The sequence below is a fragment of the Miscanthus floridulus genome, chromosome 17 (genome assembly GCF_019320115.1).
Source record: "Miscanthus floridulus cultivar M001 chromosome 17, ASM1932011v1, whole genome shotgun sequence".
In the NCBI taxonomy this organism is placed as follows: Eukaryota; Viridiplantae; Streptophyta; class Magnoliopsida; order Poales; family Poaceae; genus Miscanthus; species Miscanthus floridulus.
The window spans coordinates 69,599,408-69,621,475 of NC_089596.1; the positions used below are offsets into that span (position 1 = coordinate 69,599,408).

At 49.2% G+C, this 22,068-nt stretch overlaps 1 protein-coding gene across 2 annotated transcripts; it reads left to right on the plus strand.

The window, feature by feature from the left end:
- The first annotated feature begins 17,285 nt into the window (after positions 1-17,285).
- On the plus strand, positions 17,286-20,989 carry LOC136516830 (guanylyl cyclase 1-like). Of its 2 annotated transcripts, none has more exons than XM_066510322.1 (9): positions 17,286-17,973; positions 18,133-18,245; positions 18,902-19,013; positions 19,094-19,168; positions 19,273-19,361; positions 19,508-19,566; positions 20,072-20,144; positions 20,419-20,494; positions 20,605-20,989. In XM_066510322.1, the coding sequence occupies exons 1-9, from the start codon at positions 17,845-17,847 to the stop codon at positions 20,665-20,667; spliced, it is 789 nt and encodes a 262-aa protein (XP_066366419.1). In that variant the 5' UTR covers positions 17,286-17,844; the 3' UTR covers positions 20,668-20,989. The 2 variants fall into 2 exon arrangements, with proteins under 2 accessions (XP_066366419.1, XP_066366418.1); XM_066510321.1 differs by having other exon boundaries at positions 17,292-17,973; positions 18,118-18,245.
- Positions 20,990-22,068: the final 1,079 nt, after the last annotated feature.

The window sequence follows — 22,068 nt, forward strand, 5'->3', positions numbered from 1 at the left end:
GTTGAGATGCAGCGATTGCATATGCAATGTTTGTATATATGGGATGAATGTATAATATAATAGAAACAAAAGCGAGGGTCGATGATGTTACCTTGGTGGCATGAGTGATGGGGAGCTCTTACCAGACATGTCCGTGCGGGGTTCGGGTCCGACATTTGCGACGGGGCCAGCATCGCAATTTTTTATTTCTGTCTCTCGGTAGCGATCTAAGCCGTTCGATCGACTTGGGTGACCTGACAACTTCTCCTAGAAGGAGATTCTACAGGTAGACCCCTCCGAACCCTTCTCGAGAAGGTGGACGCTAAAGCTTGGGGTGTGGGGACAAAGAATTCGATCACACTGGTGAACAAAACGCCATAGCCGCTGGGGCATAGGGTCTAGTGGTTCGACCAGTTTTACACAAAGTTTACACCCAGGCACCATGCCTCTAGTTTTTAGATGTACAGAGGGGTCGGGCGAAGAGAATGTCTAAACGAGTAGACACGCTCGGTAGCCCTCGAGCGATGTCCGTGCCCCTACCGTTGCTAGGGTCGAAGGCTCGGTAGTGAAATTGATATGTAAAGTAAGTGAATAGGGGTGCTTATCTTTTGGTGGCCGTCCATCGCTTGGCGTTTGCCTGGGCCATCCGATCGCCTCAGGAGGCCCGTTGGTCTCCCCTTGATGGAGGCTCCATCATTGGGCCTTTCTAGGTCCTGCCTGGAAAGGCGGAGAGCCACCTGCATGTGGCTACACCTTGTTTTTCGTGCCTGGCGTGCAGTAGTAGTGGGCCATGCCCAGGCCACATCCCATTTGACCAGGCACTGTCTCATCGACCAAGGCATGTCCTGTCGGTCAGGGCGCGTCCCATCGAATTCCCATTTGCATTGAATAGGGGAAGGGAGAGGGTTTTTCATCCTAATCCTTTGCCTTCCTCCAACTGTTGTGTCTCCTCCTTAAATAGGGGAAGGGAGAGAGTTCATGTCCCATTCCTCTGCCTATTCTTGAGTCACTGCCTCTCCTCCTTCTTCCTTCTTGCCGAGTGCGTTCGTGCGTCACGGCGGTTCCTAAGTGAGAGACGGTAATGCGAGGGAGAGGAGAACTCACAGATCTATTCATGAATCTAGAGCACGATGTCGAGTTGGAGGTCATCTGATGTAGATGAGATGGTGCTGGCTACCTTCATCGAGAAGGGGCCACTTCCACCGAAGGAGGAGGCACACTGGAGGGTGCTGCCCGTTGCTAGCTTTGTCGTCGTCTGCGAGGCCTTCATCGGGATGGAGCCATACATAGGCTTCTTCCAGTGAATCTTCTCTGAGCGAGCCTTGTTGATGGGGAAGCTGCCTAGGACTGCACCAATAGGTGGTTTCACCCTTGCAGCCGCTCAGGACAGCTAGTTCATAAAGTTTGATGAGATGTCGGAGACATCCACAAGGCATGTCGGCCATACTTCGATGGGCAGCGCTCCCGTCCAAGAGCTGCCTCATCTCAAGGTGCCATTATCACGGTTGCGGCTGATCACGATGGTGTAGTGCCTAGTCGTCCTGGCGAAGACAACACTGTCACTGACATGGTGCTCGACGTTGCAGATGATGGCACCCTCAGGGATCCCACGGAGCGGTAGGATGTTGCCGATGGAGAGCGTGGCGCGGTGGCTGTAGTAGTATTTAGAGTAGAAGTGGTCAGCAAATGTAACCATTTAAGTTGTGGGGGAGCCCTTGTGTGAATAGTTTTTTTTGTATTCATGGATACATCAGTCCCTTTTTGTGATGAAATCACTTTATAAGGGGAAGCTCGTCCCATCCATTTCCTAGCAATGGTCATGTTGTTCGGTCGATTTGGCTACCTGCTGAAACAAAAATTCCCTGTGGATATAAAGGATGCAGACATCCCGTGCAAGAATTTAGTTAAGCAGGGAAGTCAGGCGGCAAAACTTGTAACAAATGGACAAGCTTTCAAATTTTGTTATAGTAAACAGTTTCTTATTTCTTCTTCCCTTTTTGTGTAAAAAAGGTTTAGCGCATCCCAACCCTTTCCATGGTTAAGGTCGCAAAAGCTTGAAGTGCGGGTGAGCCAATCCTAATCACACTGGAGAGCAAAGAGACCATAGCCACTGGGGCGTAGGTGCCTCACAGTCCACCCAGTTTTACTCAGAGCTTGTTCCCGAACTTCTAGCTCTTAGGATTTATCGTGAGAAAGGAGGGCTGGCACAGAGAATGGTCATAGGATAAGTGTACTCATACCAACCCCCGAGTGAGGCCTGACCCCTCACACTTGAAGGGGTCGGATGTCACAAAAGATCAAGGATTGCAATGACAAAATTGATAAGAGAAAGTATGCATTTATTTAGGGGTAAAAATGATGTAGTTGCTCGATGTTCTAGGCATTGGTGAAGACCTCACTGTCGATGGTTTTTAGCTTGTAGGTGCCTGGCCGGAGTACTTCTACGATGTCGTACGGGGCCTCCCAGGGTGGAGAGAGCTTGTGGCGGTCCTTGTTGCTCTGCACGAGGCAGAGAACCAGGTCCCCAATGTTGAAGGCTTGGTTCCACACTCATCGGCTATGGTACCGTTGCAACACCTACTGGTACTTGGCCGAGCAGAGGAGGGCAACATCATGAGCTTTATCCAGTTGGTCCATAGCATCTTTGTGGAATGCCTTGGCTCTCTATTCATCGTATGCCTTCATTCTTGGCTCTCCATAGTCGAGGTTGGTTGGGAGGACGGCCTTAGAATCATAGACCATGAAGAAGGGCGTGTAGCCGGTGGCTCGATAGGGAGTTGTTGTTAGGCTCTAGAGTACCACGGGGAGCTTGGCGACCCACCATGCATTGAACTTGTTCAACCAGTTGAAGATCCTAGGCTTAAGACCCTGTAGGACCATGCCATTTGCATGCTCAACCTGCCTGTTTGTTCGGGGGTGCACGACGGTGGCCCAATCGACCTAGATGTGGTATTCATCATAGAATTGAAAGAACTTCTTACCAGTGAACTACGTACCATTATCCATGATGATGGAGTTCGGAACTCCAAAGCAATGGATGATGTCGAGGAAGAATAGTACAGCTTGCTCGGACTTAATCAAGGAGATCAGCCAAGCTTCTATCCATTTTGTGAACTTATCTATGGTGACAAGCAAGTGGGTGTATCCTCTGGGCGCCTTCTTGAAAGGCCCAACCAGATCGAGTCCCAAACCATGAAGGGCCACGTGATGGGGATCATCTGGAGTGCCTAGGTTGGGAGGTGAGTTTGCCGAGCGTAGTACTGACACCCTTCGTAGGTGCGCATGATCTGCTCAGCATCGGCTACTGCGGTGGGCTAGTAGAAGCCCTGTCAGAATGTGTTTCCAACCAAGGTTCTAGGCACGGCATGGTGACCGTAGACCCCACCATGGATATCGCTCAGCAAATGCGTTCCTTGTTCGATGGGGATGCAGCGCTATAGGATTCTAGTGTGGCTCTGCTTGTAGAGTTCGCCCTCCACAAGAACAAAGGACTTGGTGCGACATGCGAGCTATCGAGCTTCTGTCATGTCCGTCAGTAGCGTGTCATGGAGGAGGTAGTCGAGGTAGAGTACCCTCTAGTCGACTAGAGGTTCGAGCTCTGTCGCTGGGCCTTCTTTGAGCTCTATGACTTTGGGGCCAAACAGAGCTGGCGGTTGGCCAGCCCCCAAGGTTGAATCAGGGGGACTATCATCGGCCTGTTCTAACCCCTCATAGCAAACTGATGGCTTGTGTTGGTCATTGGCAAAGACACCCATTGGCACTGGCTCTCAGCTGGATGCCGCCTTCTCAAGTGCGTCAGCTGCCTCGTTGAGGCACCTCGAGATGTGATTGAGCTTGAGGCCATCGAATTTGTCCTTCGGCCATCGTAGCTCTTGGCAGTATGCAGCCATCTTGGCATTGTGATAGCTTGACTCCTTTATGACTTGATCAACGACTAGCTGGGAGTCTCCCCAAATGTTGAGACATCAGACGCCTAGCTCGATGGTGATGCGTAGGCCGTTGACGAGTGCTTCATATTCAGCCACATCATTGGATGAGGGGAAATGGAGATGAACCATGTACCTCATACGTACCCCAAGGGGTGACACAAAGACTAGCCCTACGCTGGTGCCCTTCCTCATCAGCGGTCTATCAAAGTACATCGTCTAGTACTCTTGATCGACGACCGCCAGTGGCATTTGGACCTTGGTCCACTCCGCGATGAAATCAGCTAACACCTGGGACTTGATAGCCATCTGAGGGGCATATGAAATGCCTTGCTCCATCAGCTCAAGTGCCCATTTCATGGTTCTCCCTGTGGTGTCCTAGCTTTGCATGACCTCACTAAGGGGGAAGGATGTTACCACCGTTACAGGGTGTGACTCAAAGTAGTGGCGTAGCTTCCTCCTTGTGATAAGGATAGTGTATAGAAGCTTCTGGATTTGGGGGTAGCGGGTCTTTGAGGTATGCTCGATGACTTCTCTCAAAATGTCTGGAATATCATAGGGTTTCCACACAAAGATGTCTTTGTTGCCGTGGAGGAAGTCAATGAGTGTGCTTTCCTATTCGGAGGAAAGTGTGGTACCAATGTGCACCATTTTGCCCTCAGAGCTATTGGGATCTATGAGGACTTTCTTAGAGCCTTCTGCTAGCTCAAAGGACCCGGTCGACTTCTTGGCGTCAAGCGCTTCTTCGGTGACCTCCCTCTTGATGCGGCGAGCTCTCCGGAGGTGACGATTGCTGTGGCATGACCGTAGCACTCGACCTCACACTCATAGGCGCGCTGGAAGGAGGTGCCAACGGTGATGACCCCACCGGGGCCTAGTATTTTTAGCTTGAGGTATGTATAGTTGGGAACGGCCATGAACTTCGCGTAGCATGGATGTCCCAGGATGGCATGGAAAATTTTGGGGAATCTAGCCACCTCGAAGGTGAGGGTTTCCGTCCTATAATCAAATGGATCCCTGAAGGTAACCGACAGATCGATCTGCCCAAGTGGCATGGTCTGCTTCCCGGGCACGATGCCATGGAAAGGTGCTTGGATTGGGCGGACGTGTGCCCAATCGATGCCCATTTTGTCGAGCATCTTGGCGTACATGATGTTGAGGCCGCTGCCTCCATCCATCAGTACTTTGGTGAGCCACTTTGGACCAATGATCGGGTCAACCATGAGTAGATATCTCCTCAGATGCAGGACGCTCTCCGGGTGGTTGGTCCGATCGAAGGTTATGGTGGACTCTGACCACTGGAGGAAGGTAGGCATAGCCGGTTCAGTCGTATAGACCTCATGGCGCATGCCCTTCTGATGGTGTTTGGAGTCATAGGCCGCTGATCCTCCGAAGATCATGAGGCAACCGTCCGGTGTCGGAAAGCCATCATCCTTTTCATCGGCATCGTCTGTGGTGGGGGCAGCGTCCTTTCCGTGCTCCCCTTTATTAGAGCCTCCGGACAAGAACCACCGCATGAGGCTGCAGTCCTTGTACAAATGCTTCACTAAGAAAGCATGGTTTGGGCATGGCCCCTTGAGTAGTTTTTCGAAGTGGTTCAGAGTGCCCTCTATGGGCTTCTGACCCCCCTTGTGGTTAGTAGCGGCTATGAGCGATTCCTCGCGCCGTTGCTTCTTGTTCTTCCTTTTGGCAGAATGATTGGAGGTGCCTTCGCTGGTGCCCTCGTCCTGCCTTGCCTTGCCCTCGAGACGATCAAAGATTGCTCCAACCACTTCTTCTCCTATGGCGTGGCTAGTGGCGATGTCCAGGAGTTCCTTAGTGGTTTGTGGGCCCTTGCGTCCCTGCTTATGAACCAAAGACTCGCAAGTGGTCCTAGATAGGAAAGCTCCTATAACATCGGCATCAGCGATGTTAGGAAGCTCATTGTACTACCGGGAGAAGCGCCAGATGTACCCACGGAGGGTCTCACCGGTGTTCTATCGGCAGTTCTTGAGGTCCTATGGGTTCCCAAGGCGCTTATATGTGCCCTAGAAGTTCCCCACAAAGATCTCTCTCAGATCCACCTAACTCTGGATTGCGTTGGACGGCAGGTGTTCCAACTATGCTCGTACCAAATCGGCTAAGAACAGTGGGAGGTTGCGGATAATGAAGTCGTCATTATCCGCACCACCGGCTTGGTAGGAAAGCCGATAGTCTTCGAGCCATAATCCGGGGTTTGTTTCCCTAGAGTACTTTAGGATATTGGTTGGTGGTCGGTACCTTGTCGGGAAAGTAGCGCTGAGAATGTGACAGCCAAAGGCCTGAGGGCTCAGTAAGCCAGGGCTTGGGCTTCGGTCCTTGCCGTTGTCGTAGCGTCCGCCGCGACAAGGATGATAGCCATGGTGGGCTCCTTCTCTTAGGTCACCATAGGTACATCTACGGGAGTCGAGGGTGCTACCTACGTCATGGTTGCGGCCAAGACACTGATGTATCGGGACCGCGGTGCGCTTCCCTCCACTCTGTGGTGTCTGGTGGACCAATGCATCCATGCCAGGCTGCTCGGAGAGCGTGTGTTAGCTAGCATTGAGCTCATGTTGCCGAGACAATGAGCTCTCTGCCTACTACTCCACCGCTCGCTCGAGCAGTGTGCGAATCTCGTGGTGAGCTCAACGATCCCTGGGCATCGTGGCCTCTGAAAGACCATGGAGCAAGGCTGCCATAGCGGTGATGTTTTGGCTTGCCTGAGCAAAGCGAGGGAGAGCTTCATCGTCGATGATGATTCTCTGGTTCATGTCATGGGCCATGGCGCGTGTGTGTCCACCATCTCCACGGTGCTTGATCTCTTGATCGAGCTCTGCGCATTCCTGCTCGAGTTGGAGTCACGCTTCGTCGTGCTCTTGGTGTCGGGCCTTCAGTTGCTCCACCCTCAGGCGAGGTGGGGTTGTTGTTTCCCTCTTGGCCTTGTCACCGAGGTTGTCTACCAGGGTAGCCTCCTCTCCGGAGATGCTTTCGACGTGTCCCCCGGGGGTACCTGCCATGAAGCATTCCTAGGAGGGGTGATGGCTTCCCCTACTAGAGTCAGAGTCAAAGGGCGACCCCGTCTACTCAGCGAGGAGGCCGTGGAGAGATTCTGTGACTTGTTCGATCACCCCCATGAACTCATTGTTCACGGAGAATAGGATCATGCGTTGTGCCACAAGGTGGCTAGCGGTCGCCGCGATGTTGCAGAGACCAAATAGAAACACCATCAGGACTCTTCGTGCGAGATGTTCCATAGAGAGGGTGAGGCAGCGCGGGTCCTCCCTGGATGGCTAGGGTCCAAGGGAGATGCCGAGCTAGCGCTCAAGCCTCCCGTGGTTGAGGCCGATGTAGGGGAGAGGTTGGATGGCTGCGTGAGCCAATGCCAACTCTCCTCCCACCGTGACAATGAAGTCTAGGTCACCGAAGCATACGTGTGCACTCGGGACCTGGCTGATTCCATGGCTAGCCATCTGTGGCCTGATATTAATCATCGGAACGCGTAAAGGCCCCCTACCTAATGCGTCAACTGTCGGTGTTTCGAGTAAGCACCAACTAGTAAATTTGTATTTGTTGCGTGTTGGGCCCGGATGGTGTGCTAAAAGACAAAAGGTTTATACTGGTTCGGGCAGAATGTCCCTATGTCTAGTTTGCTGCTGCTGCTCATGTTATTAGCACTGAAAGGTTCGTAGTAGGGGGTACAAACGGTCTAGAGAGGGACAGGTGCCAAGTCTCTGATGGAAAGGTCGAAAGGATGCTAAGAGCCTAGTTGCTGCTTAGTTGTGTGTTATGTGATTCGTGGTGTGGTGAATTAAACCATCCCCTTAGTGGGGTGCCCTGCCCTCCCTTTTATAGATCAAGGGGAGCAGGGATTATAGATGGGAGAAAGAGAAAAAACTAGAGGCAGAGAAGGTCCTTCGAAGGTGTTGGGTCTTTCTTTTCCTTTGAGCCTACCCTGCTGACATGGCAGACGATGCCAGGGATAGCACGTTTGCTGATCCTGATAGGGCCACACTCTGGCTTCGTTTAGCAAGTGGTCACGTCCCATCCTACTCTGGCAGACGGCGCGGCGCGCCAGGGTGCCTGAGCCGCGACCCTACGAGGATCAGATGGTGTAGAGGCCCCACATTCGTTACTGTAGATGACATGATTTTCTTCCTGGACCATAATGGTTGTCGTATGTTTCTGTCTGGATTCGTGTTCGAGGGCAAATGCCGACGCCCATAACACTATAGGACAAATGTCGGCGCCCACAACGCTGTTTAGGCTCTGACATGCCTAGAAGGGCTTAAAGCGCTCGTCTGGTCATATCCTGATGGTATCTTCCTACAGGCGTGTAGAGTATGGTCCTCGGTATTGCGGTTTACTTGAGTGCCCTGCCTTATCTGCACTCATAGTTATGAAGGAGCATCGCACAGATGTCGGGCGAGGCGGAGCCTGCCCTCAGACGTCGGGCGAGGTGGAGTCTGCTCTCGGACGTCGGGCGAGGCCGAGTCCAACCCTCGGGGGTCGGGCAAGGCGGAGTCTGCCCCCAGACATCGGGCGAGGCAGAACTGGCCCTCAGGGGTCAGACAAGGCAGAGCCAACCTTCGGTTGTTGGGCAAGAAGTGTAGCTGCGTTCTTGTCTGTTCGGAAGTATCAACATTTGATGGTTATTAGCTCCTCCTCTTTGGGTACCCCTGTATTCGGTCCCCGACACACACCTACATGGCACCGTGTTAACCATGAGGGAGATAAATCGAACTATCGAACTAGTTTGTTCCAGACCACCTCCCAACAATAACCTGCTACAGTCTATAGAACCGGTCACCCTGCCACCCTCCCGGTCACCCTCCCACACCCCCAGCTGTCCTGCGCTCCCAGTCAGCCTCCCCATTCCTTCCTATCCGTCCCCTCATCCAATCCAAACGCCCCAGTCGTCCACCCAAACACGCCAGCCACCCTCCAGAAACGTCTCCAACCTCCCGTAGCTGTCGCGCCCCATCGCCCGCTCCCACAGCAGCTCGCCGCCGTACGGGTGCCCCATGCCCCCCCCTCCCCCCCCCCCTCGCACAGCCCTACCGGGATTCTAGGGTTTCGGGCGGGCCGATCTTAGAGGCCTATCTTTATATAGTACAGGGCCCATTCAATTCTGACCCTCGGAAAGTGGGAATATGTACTTCCTAGAATAACTCCATGAGTCTAATTTATGCCGTCCATATACTTTTAGATAACTCTTCCTTGCTCTCTACTGATTCTTCTGTACTACAGTACCTGTATGGCTATATCCCATGTTGTATTTCACCATAACAATTCTTCTATTTTCCCTTTCTGCTTCTAATTATGGCACTATTGTTACGTATAGATATGGTCTGCATATTTCAGTATGCTGTTGTCAATCCTAAAAATGATATGCTGCCGTCACTTAAATAGGATATATGCTTCGTATTTCTCTATGCCATCTTAACCATCTAATTTGTGTTTTTTTAATGTCTGATAGTTTTGTCATCCTCAAACTCTATACAGGCCCAACAGAGTTCCTTCATCAGAGTTCTTATATGTCTAATAGTTTTCTGGCCCCCAAATGTCTGACAGTTTTCTCTATTATTCCTGTTCTTCATCAGAGTTCCTCAATCTAATTGGTGCCTAAACGTTGGTGAACCATTGGGACCAGTACAATTCATATTGTGGCCTGATGTCTCTTACCATGTTTTCATCCCTATCATATCTTGCTTTGTTACAGAGATTGATCAGAGTTGTATGAAGGATGTCATCGACTACGGTTTGCAACCGAAAGTGGACTATTTCATCACATTCGTGCACTGAGTTGTGCAAACCATCAGATGTGCACTGAAAGTTCTGTACCAGTGATATTAAACTATAGGTACCTCTGTGTTCACCTCAGCACTGAGTAGAATATGCTCCAGTCATGTTCCACCCTCATTTTACTATTATAAGTTCTTACTTCTAAAGCAAATTCGGCCCGTTCGGCTGCTCCACTTGTCGCTGATATGGGCTGATTTCGACGGATGGGTAAGGCCTTTTCAGCCCAGGCGTTCGGCTGGCCTGCTCCAGCCGTTCGGCTGGTATACACGCCTCCGATGGCGCCGTGTCGATTCCCTCTCTCCTATTCGCTCGCCCGCTAGGGTTCCAGTCCTTGCGGCGCTGCGCGCCTCCGTCCGCCGCTCCCCGCCACCCCTAATGCCTCCACCTCCCAAACCAGACACCCTCCGGCCGTCAGTCGACCGCAAACGCTGGGATCCGCGCTGCCCCCCCCCCCCTCGACCCGTCGCCTATCCCCGCCGTCGATCCGTCGTCGATTGGCGGCGCCGCCGGTTTGTCCGAGGTATTTCATCGCCGTCGTTGCCTTTTTCGTCCCTCCCCCCTTCGGATCTGGCCGTCAAAGACCTCTGACATCCTGCTTTCGTTTCAACAGATCATTGCTCGTCCGAGATCCGGTCGATTTGAAGTCTGATCTGGTTGTTCACGTCCTCATCGCCTCATTGGACCCGTCATCGGCCGTCGATCACCGGATCCTATACGTAACCGTTTTAAGCGCACCCTTCCCGCTGTTCTTACGACTCCGGTTAGTCTAGGTTTAGATTTGTTTGCAATCGTCATCCCTAATTGCTACTACACTTCTTAGTTGCTCACAATCCCCCCCTGCGTTGTCCTGTCCACTCTAGGAACCTCGTATCCATCTGGTGTTGCTCCTCGTTCCCAGCACTGGCACTTTCGTCCTCCTCCTCGTGCTCGCCTCCGGAAGGTGCGCGCTACAACCTAAGGCCCAGAAGACCGATGCTTCCAACGAAGGCAAGTTGACATGCATTTACCTTCCGCATCTTGTACTTCCTGTAATGTGCCTGGTTCGTAGCATGTCTTGTATACGTACCGATTATTCAAAAGCAGTGTGGACATAATACACTTCCAACAGATGCCCAGCCAACGTGCCACTTGGGACCTTCCCACTACCAAGTTGTTGCTGGACCTCTGTATAGCAGAGAAGGACAAATGCAACTTCACCCAGAAAGGGTTAACTAGGGAAGGTTGGAAGAACGTGTACCGAGAGCTTAGCAATTCAGGCTTCTCCTACACGAACAGGCAGGTCAGCAACAAATTGGGTAGTCTGAAAGACAAGTTCAATACATGGAAAACACTTAATAACCGCACTAGACTCGGGCGTGATCCTTCAACGGGTCATGTTGTGGGTGATGACGAGGGGTTGGACTCAAATGAGGACACTCAGGAAGAACCCCACGATGGCAGCCAAGACGAGGTAATTGATGCAACGATGCGCAGGCCTGTTTGTTTGTTACATTTCATCTTGCTTACCGCCTAAACACATTGGTTAACATGACTAATCCTTGCAGGAACCCATTGACCCTCAAGACCTTGCCACACCACCACCATTCCTGGATGAGCTGTTCACTCTATTCGGCTCCCACACCAGGGTTAGGGGGACTTTCATGCGGTCCGGTGGTCTTAATGATGTAGCACACACTCCACCAAGGGCGGCACAGGAACACATCGGCCCTTCGAGTGTCGGCACTTCTGCGAAACGGTCAAGCAGGGACCATGTTGTTACGAGCCCTCACAAAAAGAGGTCTTGCAACTTGGGCGAGTACATGCACAGCTTATCAGAGAGTATTGCTGCAAGGAGTTCCCGTGAGCGAGGCCGAAGCCGTGAACAAGAGGAGCAAAGTGAAGTGATGCAGATCCTACGTGAAGATGGTGTGCCAGAAGGGTCAGAGTTGTTTATGATGGCATTACATCTGTTCCAAAAACCGGCGTGCCGCGCGCAGTTCAAGAACATTGAAGAAAGGGCCAATCGCGTGAAGTACATCGAGTGGACTTGGAGGCATAGCATGCAGACCGACAACCATTAATAACATGCTTCGTGTGTAGTAGTGGAACAATCAGTTTTCAGCATGCTGTTTCGTACTTAAATTTTCCTCAATGTAATGTTAAGTGCGTCTGGAACTATGTAATAATCTGCACTGGTTTGTGGACCATATGATGTCATAATCGTGCTGCATTGTTGTACGATTTAGTGTTCGCTTGAACTACTTAATAGTTACTGTGTTACGTCTATTTTAACCCTTCTCCAACTTGAAGACTGATCGTTTGTTGCTTTCCTGTCTTGCAGTAACGGACCTCTGTTAGGCAGCAACTACAACCACGACAACGCACCACTGAGGTTAGGCAATATCTACCTTGTACAATTTGTTGTGGACCAAATGTACAGATTGGTTGGACTCTACATTAATCTATATGTAATCTGAGATGGTTGTTTGTTGTTTGTGGTGGTCAATCAGGTTGCTGAAACCATGGCTGACAGCGACGACACCAGTGAACATTCAAGTGACTCAAGCACATATTTCTGGGACGTGGCAGCGCTGGCCGCTGCCTATGGTGGATATGTAGCTGCGATGGAGAATCAGGTTCCAATGCACCCTCCTGGGTTACGTGTCCAAGAACAGAACGGTGCGTCATTTGTACAGAACACCCTAGCTGACCCCAAAAGGTGCAAGACTAACTTTCGCATGTCCCCTGAATCTTTCATGGAGTTGCATAACATTTTAGTTAGTAACCATGGCCTTCAAGGGACTCAGGAAATGGATACCGTAGAGGGGTTAGGGATGTTCCTTTGGGCTATGGGCACACAGCGACCACAACGCGATATGGCAGATAGATTTAGTAGGGCATTGGCCACGATTAGCACCAAGTTTGGTGAAGTGTTGGATGCTGTGGTGTCCTTTTCTAACACGGTTCTAGTGCCTAAAGATAGGCACTACAGAACGATTCATGAAAAACAGTTCAAGTACACTCCTTTGTTTGATGGTTGCATTGGAGCTATAGATGGCACACACGTTAAGGTACTTGTTGATCGGACCGTACACAATGATTTCATTAATAGGAAGGGCTATACTAGCCAAAATGTGGTAGCAGTATGTGACTTTGAGCAGCACTTCACATATGTTGGTGTGGGGATGGCGGGGGCAGTACACGACATGTTCGTCCTTAGGCAGGCGTGGGCAACACCGACTTTTCCGCACCCACCTGAAGGTTAGTTGACTGGCCTGCGCTAGTAAGAGTACATTTCTTTGTTGTTGTGCAATATGTTGTGCTTCTACCTTTGTGAACTTGTTTGGTGTTGTGTAGGTAGGTTCTACTTGGTCGACTCGGGTTACGCAGGAGAAAGGGGTTATTTGGGCCCACATCGCAACACCAGGTACCACCTGAAGCAGTTTGAGGACAGGCGGCCTGAGAGATTCGAAGAGGTGTTCAATTTCCATCATGCAAGTCTGCGAAATGTGATTGAAAGGGGATTTGGGGTGGTCAAAGCAAGGTGGAAAATTTTGAAAGAAGTGCCTCACTATCCTAGGGAAAAGCAGAACAAGATAATCCTGGCTGCTTTTGGGCTGCATAATTTTTTGCGGGATAAGTTTCCACCAAGACCAGTGAGGGAAATCACCCAATTGTCAGTTGACTGGGTTGCTGCAAATGCTTCTGATGATATGCGTCATGTACGCGATTGGATAACGCTTGGACTAAACGTGTCGAGGAGTGCGGCTGTGAATGGCGGGGAGCAGGTTTGTGGATGGGCTTGCTAATATAGTGTTGTAACCAAGTCTTCACTTGTGCATTATATGGGTGAAATCTTATTTTGTGAATGTGCAGGTGCAGCTAGGTGGGTGAGGCGTTGCTGAATGTGGTTTGGAGGATGCCATGACGAAGATGGAAGGTTGGGTATGTGACTTTTGCATGGCTATCTTCGTTTTCCTGTGATTTTGTACCTGACTGGAATTTGTATGTCCTTACTGCAAGTTGTGGCCTTGCAGTGAATGCATATGGCTCATTAACTAATTTTTTTCAGAAGATATATCAAAATCCCAAATATACTCGCACCTCTGTTAGCCTGTGCTGTGGTCAATAATTCTAACAGGCTATTTTAATGTAATGCAATAGTGTAGCTGCACTTCTCATTTCATGCTGCTTTATATAGAGATATAACCACCAAATCGTATTTAGCTTTTCTTTTGCTGTAATGAAGTCATCATTAACTTACTAGATTCATGGAAACATCATTAACTTACTAGATTCATGGAAACAGTTTGGTCCAACTCATGCGATGTCTTTGCATGTTCATAGCATCTTGAAACTGTTGGTATGAAATTTGCATGCTAAAGCATTGGGAGCTAAGCAGTATTGTCCAGATTAGTGACTACTTTATTGTATATTTTATCAATTTTTGTTCAGGCAACACCTTGATTGACTGAGGACACAGTAAAACATTGTGTTGATCCAAGATTAAAGGGAGAGTATCCTCCAAAGGGAGTTGGTCAATGTGGTTTGTAGGATGCCATGACGAAGATGGAAGGTTGGGTATGTGACTTTTGCATGGCTATCTTCGTTTTCCTGTGATTTTGTTCCTGACTGGAATTTGTACCATACTGGAATTTGTGGCCTTGCAGTGAATGCATATGGTGTAAGTTTAGGTTAATGAAATGAACTGATGTATGTTTCAGAACATCTGTAATGCAAGCTTACTGCTCCGTTAACTGTACTGAATGCAATGGTCTGTCCTATGAATTCATTCCAACATATGGAAGTATATAACTGCTACAAGTGGATTTGCTTGTGCATAACTGCTACAAGTGTATTAGGCCATTGAACCGGCTTTGCATGAGTGGTTTCTTGTGTCTGTAATCGACTTGTACAAATGAACCTTGTGATGACTTGTAAATTGAGTGCATTGGTTACCGGCGTCTTTTTTTGAATTCAAATGCCTGGAACACCATCCTGTTGGCGCCATTTTTTGAATTCAAATTCGAATTGGCTGCTGACCGGCTGCTGGCCATTCCGCTGGCTGATTCCAGCTGATTCGGACACTGTAGCGTACGAGCAGACAAGCCGGAATCAGCCAGAAGTGGACCAGCCGAACGGGGTGATTATCTTCTTTTGTGCCCCCTCAATTGCTTACTTACACTGTGAATAACAGGTTCTTGGAATGTTTGTCAGCTGTGAAAGATTTCCTGTATGCAACTGCCAAGATAACTAGCATCCCGCAGCGAAGCGCGGGGTACCATCTAGTGATCTCCTAAATCTGAAACTAAGCCAAAATATGTAACGGAGGATGCAAAGAAAGAAATCCTTGCAACCCTGCACAACCCACCATGCAAACTAGTACAAGCAACATTTCCTTAACATCAACGTCTCGCTTAACTATGAAGACATGCACAAAAAATTCTAGATAAAAAATAACTGGCTTTCCGATTGCCTATTGACAAGAGTATGTTTAACTTTGCATCTAGGGGACATCACCACGATGATGTGTGTAGACGTACTCACCGGAGACCGGGGCATCAGCGGCAGCCGCTGTGTGACTTTTCATACTCCCAAACTGACATCTATGACTTGGCTGGCCACATCCATATTGACGCGACACCCTCCTCGTGTGTCATTGTTGACCCAACGAGCGACACAAATGCGCCCCCACATACAAGATCCGCTCGTACCTGAGGAAGGGCGATGCCACAAGCATGGCCCGTGTTATGTTACCGAGATCACTGTTTGGGCCACAGCCGACATGGAGGCCATGCCGTGGTGTGTTTAGAGAGAAAAAAAAACTAAAACTTGTTTCATATTTTTCTAAGTTAAAACAGATTTTAAAGGATGGATTCAAATTTTAGAATTTTTAACTACGTATTTTTCTAGAAAATAAAAATTACTTCAAAATTATTTATTAAGTCTGATTTATCTTCCTTGTGGTTGACATGACGCCTCATCAGTCAAAACCATTTAGGGAAATAAATAGGACGATTTCAAAAGTTGAAGGAATCTAAAAATTCTATTTTTACTTGAGTAGAAAAAATACTCCCTCTGTTCCAAGATAAGTTTCTCTTACATTTCGATGAGCTAAACAATATAAGCTTTGATCAAATATATACCAAAAATACTAATATTTGTGATACAAGATAAGCATCGTTAGATTAATCACGTCATATATTTTTATAGTAGACCTATTTAAAGATATAAATGTTGATACTATTATTTTAGACCTAGTCAAAGTTGAAATTAGTTGACTCGTTGAAATATAAGATGGAGACTTAGGCCCCGTTTGGCCGGGCTCCGGCGGCTCCGGCTCCGGCCTGTCGGCCGTGCAATGGCCGACACCCGGTTACTGTTCATTGGAGCCGTTTTTCTCTATAGTTCTTTTCTCTCTCACTGACACAACCGGAGCCGGAGAAGCTCGTTTTTCTGGCTCCGCGGCTCCGGCTCCTCTAGGCACCTGTCGGCCGCCCAGCGGCCGACACCCTGCTACGGTGCAGGAGCCGGAGACCACAGGAGCCCGGCCAAACGGGGCCTTAGTTTGGAACGGAGGGTGTAACTGCTAAGTTGAGAGAAGTTAGTTGGACTTTTTCCTCCCTTTTTTACATTGTCTACTTCCAGTTACGGGCCATTATCATATCCGCCGACCTGGTATGGCTGGCTGTTGGAGGATTAGCGTGCGTTCTTTAGCCCATATGTCTCCACCTCCATATTGGGCTGCTCCTGACATTGAACCACTTTTTGTTCGAAGCAGCCCATCGGCCCGCCTTAGTACGGCCAGCGCTTGTCACTCCGTCCGTGAGCATCCCTGTAGAAGGGGACCATGGATGGACTGCTGCCCCCGCAACACTACAGCAGCATTTGATCTTTGGGATGATGTCAAGTGGGTATGGCCATTCGGCATCGCCAATAACGAGCGGGCACCTGGTGATGAGCTTTGTCGCGTCTTAACAGCAGAAATCGACATGCCAAGTTGCACATTTCCACGGAGCCGTGCTGTGGCCAGCGCCTTCCGTATGGCTGCAAGAAAGGCAGGACCATGGCAGCATGGCACCATGCGACGCGACGCGACTCGCCACGGAGAGGAAGCGATAGAGATAGCCGTTGTCCGACGCCGCCAGCGCCCGTTCCCTGCTGTCACTTCCCGTCTTCAACCCTCTCGCAGTTTCAGTGGAAGCGCTCGTACCAAGTACTATCACCAACCCGACCGGCGCCGGCCTTCTCACATTAATGATCGAGATCGACAAATAACCCGCAACGCGCCGCCACCGTCCAGGTCCAGCTAGCCAACTCTGCGGCGGCCTTCGATCCGGTCAATGCAGTGCCCGCCCCGTCGCGGCGCGCGCGGCCTGGATGGATCCAGTCATCCAGTTCAGCAACCAGCGCATCGATGAGCCGCGCCACGTACGTACGCAGCGCACACACGCGGTCCGGTCCGGGACGGTAGGCACCAGGCAGATGAGTACACGTCACCAAAGCCGCGGTGCCGAAAGCGAATTCCCCGTCGACGTCCTCGGCCTCCCCCAATCCCTAACCGTTTCCCCGCTGCGCTCCTCGATCGCCCCCCGCTTTCCCTCCAACTCCCACTCGCCTCCGCGCCCGGCGCCCACCCCGCCCCTGCTTCTCCTTCTTTCTGCCGGAAACAGGACACAGAGGCAGGCGCATAAAAAATAGCACCGCCACCACCACGCTCCACGCTGCAGCAGTTTCTGGAAGGCCCCCGCCGTCCGCTTAAAGGCGCCGTTCGCACCGGTCGCCTCCCCCGTGCCCCCACTGGCGCTGCCGCGCGCGGCCCTCGCCCGTTTTAATCACCGTCCAGCGCGGCCGCAGCTAAGCCCAATCGTCCGTTCCGCCACCGCGGTTCCGCTCCCAATACAGGCGTGTCCACCCTGCTCTGCTCACGTCTTGCTCGCCCTCTTTCTTATTCCCTCCCCGCTCCGAACTCCCTCCCAAGCCGGCCTCCAACCGAGGAGGAGAGGAGCGCCCTCCCTGTCAGGTTAGTTAGTTGCCGGCCGTGTTCGCCGGACGGCCCGCCCGACCCTTTTCGTCGCCCGGTCTGACAGCTGGGGGAGCTGGAGTGGAGCCTGCTCGATCGAGCTCTTGCGCGCTCGGGCGGTTGGTTGACGATGTCATGTGGCCCCTCGGCGTCATCTCCGAGAAGCTCTTCAAGATGGCGGGCGACGACGGCGTGCAGGAGGCGGCGGGCTCGCCGTCCCCCGACGGACAGATTCCACTAGCACGCCGATCGTACTACGTCGATGTGAGCCTTACTTACTCCCGTCACTCAATTATTCATCTCACTGTGCGTTTTCTGCGTAGCTTTTACCATGCGCTTTCCTCATTGTTGTCACTGTTGTTTTGACAAATTTGGCTCTTTGTTCTGGACTTCTCGTGATGGTGGTAGGTTCCGCATGTGCAGCAGGCCTTCACCTGGGACTGCGGCCTCGCTTGCGTGCTCATGGTGCTTAGGACGCTGGGGATTGATTGCTGCGACGGCATTGCCGATCTCGAGAGGCTCTGCCGCACCACGAGGTTCTATCTCTACCCAGGACTAGAATATCAAAATTTTAAGTACAAATTAGCTGTACAGCAGAACCAAAGAAATGGTCGTCAGTTTGATTATGTGGCTTTAAACACGGCACGTTCAGAAAGTAGAAGGGAAAAAAAAGGGAAGTAGTAGTACAGAGCTAAATGATTGTTTCTCAATGATCATAAGAGAATATTTGGTCTAGAGTAGGGAATTCTCTAGTGTGGTCATAAGAACAGAAAAATGCAATAGTTTCTTCGTTCCAAAAAAAATGACAGTACTACTTAAAGAACAAAAGCTACATTTTTTAAATATGAAAATGGTTACCTTAATTGTACCCTGTTGTCATTTTTTTCATTAGCTGTTGCTATTGTCTTTTCTAGCTAGTGACAACTCACAATGATAACAGGAGCTGTATGGACTATGATGGTTGTACTAGCTAATATGCAAAGGCGTTTTTTCTTTTGTTGATGTGGGGAATCTATTTAAGCACCGTGCATACCGACTCAACAATAAACGAATACTCACTTCGATTGTTGACATACACATATGACATGTTGTGGATTAGCTGAAACTGACTTTTATAATGTCTTCAAAATTTAACCTATTAAAAGTAGTACAAGCTTAACGAACTAATGCTGATTAACATTTTCGTTTGCAGCATTTGGACAGTTGACTTAGCATATCTGTTAAACAAGTTTTCAGTCAGTTTTTCTTTCTTTACTGTGACTCTTGGAGCAAATCCACAATATTCTGCTGAATCCTTTTATAGGGTACGTGTTCTGACGAACTACTACTGCACGAGTCTTCTGAAGTTCACATTAGTAATGTTCTAAAAATGGTCATTTCATAGGAGCAATTGCAAGAAGACATCAATCGAGTGGATGAGCTATTTGGGAAGGCACTTGATGCTGGAATTAGTATTCAAGTATGCTCACAACAGATAGCAACATGAAAATTGTGCATTACATGTACTTGGCATATTGGTTTTCAAGCTAACTTTTTTCCCCTCCAATTTATGGCTTCTCACAGTGCAGGTCCATCACCGCATATGACATTGCTTTTCTACTGCTATCTGAGCGCTGCATTGCTATTGCTTTAGTGGACAAATCGAAGCTAAAGTAAGTGTTTTTCCTTGTTGCTGTTACTAGAATGATATGTAGCTCTTTTTGTTTCACTCTTTCTCCATGAACTGTCAATTTCACTCTTTTTCCATGAAAGTTGAGGTACCGACAGAACATAATTATAACCGTAATCTTGAATGCAGTTTGCCTTGCATGAGTGATCATGATGTGCAACAGTTCAACGAGGAGTCAGACTACATGGGTAAGTCGCCTTATGCAATTTCCAGGTTATTGTGAGCTGAATGATATGCATTTTGGTGGTTTTGATTATTTGCTGCTTGTAATGCAAGATAAGCAAATAATCAACTTACAGCAACAACAAGGCTTTGTTGTTGTTGTTGATTATTTGCTTATCTTGCATTACAAGCAGCATGGATGTTCCATCCCATCATATGATAGCACTGCAGAATTATTGATGATCAACAAGCGGCTTCAGTAGTTTAATTCTGGATAACACACATTTATGCAGCAAACCTAAGCTAGCGCAGTTTTGCTTTGTTTCTTTTTTGTAAGGATAGCTAAATTACTCTTAACATGATGTATTTCACATGCCATGTCTTGTTTTTCTTGTGTGGTACAAATATGGAGTTCAAATCTCCTTTTCCTTTTTCCCCCTATCTTCATTAAATAATTATGCATATGACAAAACACATTGCAAGCACAAACATTTACCACTAAAGTAATGTGATTGTATTTCCCCTTTGCAGGGCATTATGTCGTAGTATGTGGGTATGATGCTGATGATTGTGAATTTGAGATAAGAGATCCTGCCAGTTCCAGGTAAATAATAGTCACTTTGTCTGTATCTTTTCCATGATAATGAGTGCTTGGAATGAAGTTCAGATAGTACTTTTCTCTTTCTGCTAATTGCATAACTTACATGCCAATGAATCGATAAATAGTAATGCTACTTGAGGAATTTCAGCTTCTGATTTGGGGCACTGCCTCATGGCACCACCTATTTATATCAGGATTTCTGTTCATATTACTTGATTTTGGGCAACGGCAGCAAAATCTGAATCAGAAACATAAGGCTGTTTGTTGACTATGCCAGGAAACGCGAACGGGTGACAATGAAGACCTTAGACGAGGCCCGCAAATCCTTTGGAACAGATGAGGATATTCTCTTGGTAGGATTTGCGCTACGATTTGTTGCTTACATTTCAGCCGTGTGATGCTCTGTGCGCTAGTATTTTTCGTACTAGTGGTGTACTGGCGTTTCATATAATCTCCCTTGCAGGTCTCTTTAACCGGAAAGAGTGGAATGAAGCTCTCTCGTAAACTACTTGCCTGCTCCATGTAAATAGGTCACTAGCAACCAGCCTCCTTGTGTATACGCTGTACATGTCCCTGTATGTATGGAATTATGATTGTCGATTGTCAGCCTTGTATGTAGCTGAGAACGTTTCTTTCAGCTGATAGGAACAGTATGCTAGTGAACTTAGTAAGCATCCGGTTTGTTGGCTCATGCCATCACCACCAATCTTTGGCTGCAAAGGCCAAAGGGTTCAGCAGCAGCAAAAAAGTTCTGCTGATCTTGTAACGAGCAAATGTTATACGATTATAGCTGAACGTGTACAGATCGATCTCCAGAAATAAATTGTGCTCCTCTGCAATTCCGTCTACTCTACTGAATGTTTGGCGTACATGCAGTTTAGTGGGAGCTCTTGCGTTGCTGTCGGTTGTATATCTGAATTTCGCCAATCATTCGAGGTCGCTTCTGCCAGACCCAACCGTTCGTCAGTGTTAGGTCGCAGGAGGCGACGGCACCAACTTCACCTTCCTGTCTGCACGTTGCTTTCTAGCGATTGCATTCAGATCAGAGAAAACAATAATTGGAGCTGGTGATTACTGATTAGGAAACAACTGTCTCACTGTCAATGAACAGTGTATGCAGAGCGTGCGTGTGTGTCGCCTTTTGTAACTAAAAAAAAGTGTCAGGATTGATTCGTCGGATGCGTAACACACCGGACTTCCATTAGAGTGTGCATTCCTACAAAGTACTGTCGACGAAAAGGCGATTTGCACGATGTGCTTATAAAGAGGTAAGAGGATAAGATGTTTGAGTTTACTCTTGGCGCTTAAATGTACTAATAACAAGACAATTCAGCTTATTTATTTAAACATCTGTTTGTTTTGGAGAGATTTACCTTTTTATACATACATGTCTTGATGAAGCATATACATCTCGCATTCTAAATGCTAGTATAGGCACGTACCGGGATAGTATTCAGTCACTATCAAATCATAGCGTAACGACCTCTCTGTAGTGAATGATTGTGAGGTGACGATGGGAAGTTTCCACTGCCCCCTAGTAGCCGATTCGTTGGGTAAGCAAGGTGGTTACTGAAAAGTCCGCGGAATGGCCCCCGTGCACCGTCCCGATTCACCCGCCTCACCTACGGCAAACGCGACGGGCAAGCAGTTTTTTTTTTTTTTTTGGGGGGGGGGGGGGGGGGGGGGGGGGGGGGAAGAAAAAGCAAGCAGCAGGTTAATTTCTCCCCGAGTTGCAACCGCGGAGGAAACCGACGTAACGGGCCAACACGGGCCACGGGCCACCGACGACCACACAAGTCGTTGCTGGTGCGACGTGACGCCGGCGGGCGACAGGGAAGCGAGTTCGCGCGACCGCAACGGGTCTTTTTCCGTCGCCCAGCCAGTCGCTCCCGCCGGGCCGCCCGCCGGAGTGGAGATCTGCCTTGAA

Coding starts and splice junctions, on each gene's coding strand:
- LOC136516830 (XM_066510321.1), top strand. CDS start 17,845: ATGTGGCCCCTCGGCGTCATCTCCGAGAAGCTCTTCAAGATGGCGGGC. Junction 19,567..20,071: donor CGAGGAGTCAGACTACATGG/GTAAGTCGCCTT, acceptor TCCCCTTTGCAG/GGCATTATGTCGTAGTATGT. Junction 20,145..20,418: donor AGAGATCCTGCCAGTTCCAG/GTAAATAATAGT, acceptor TGACTATGCCAG/GAAACGCGAACGGGTGACAA.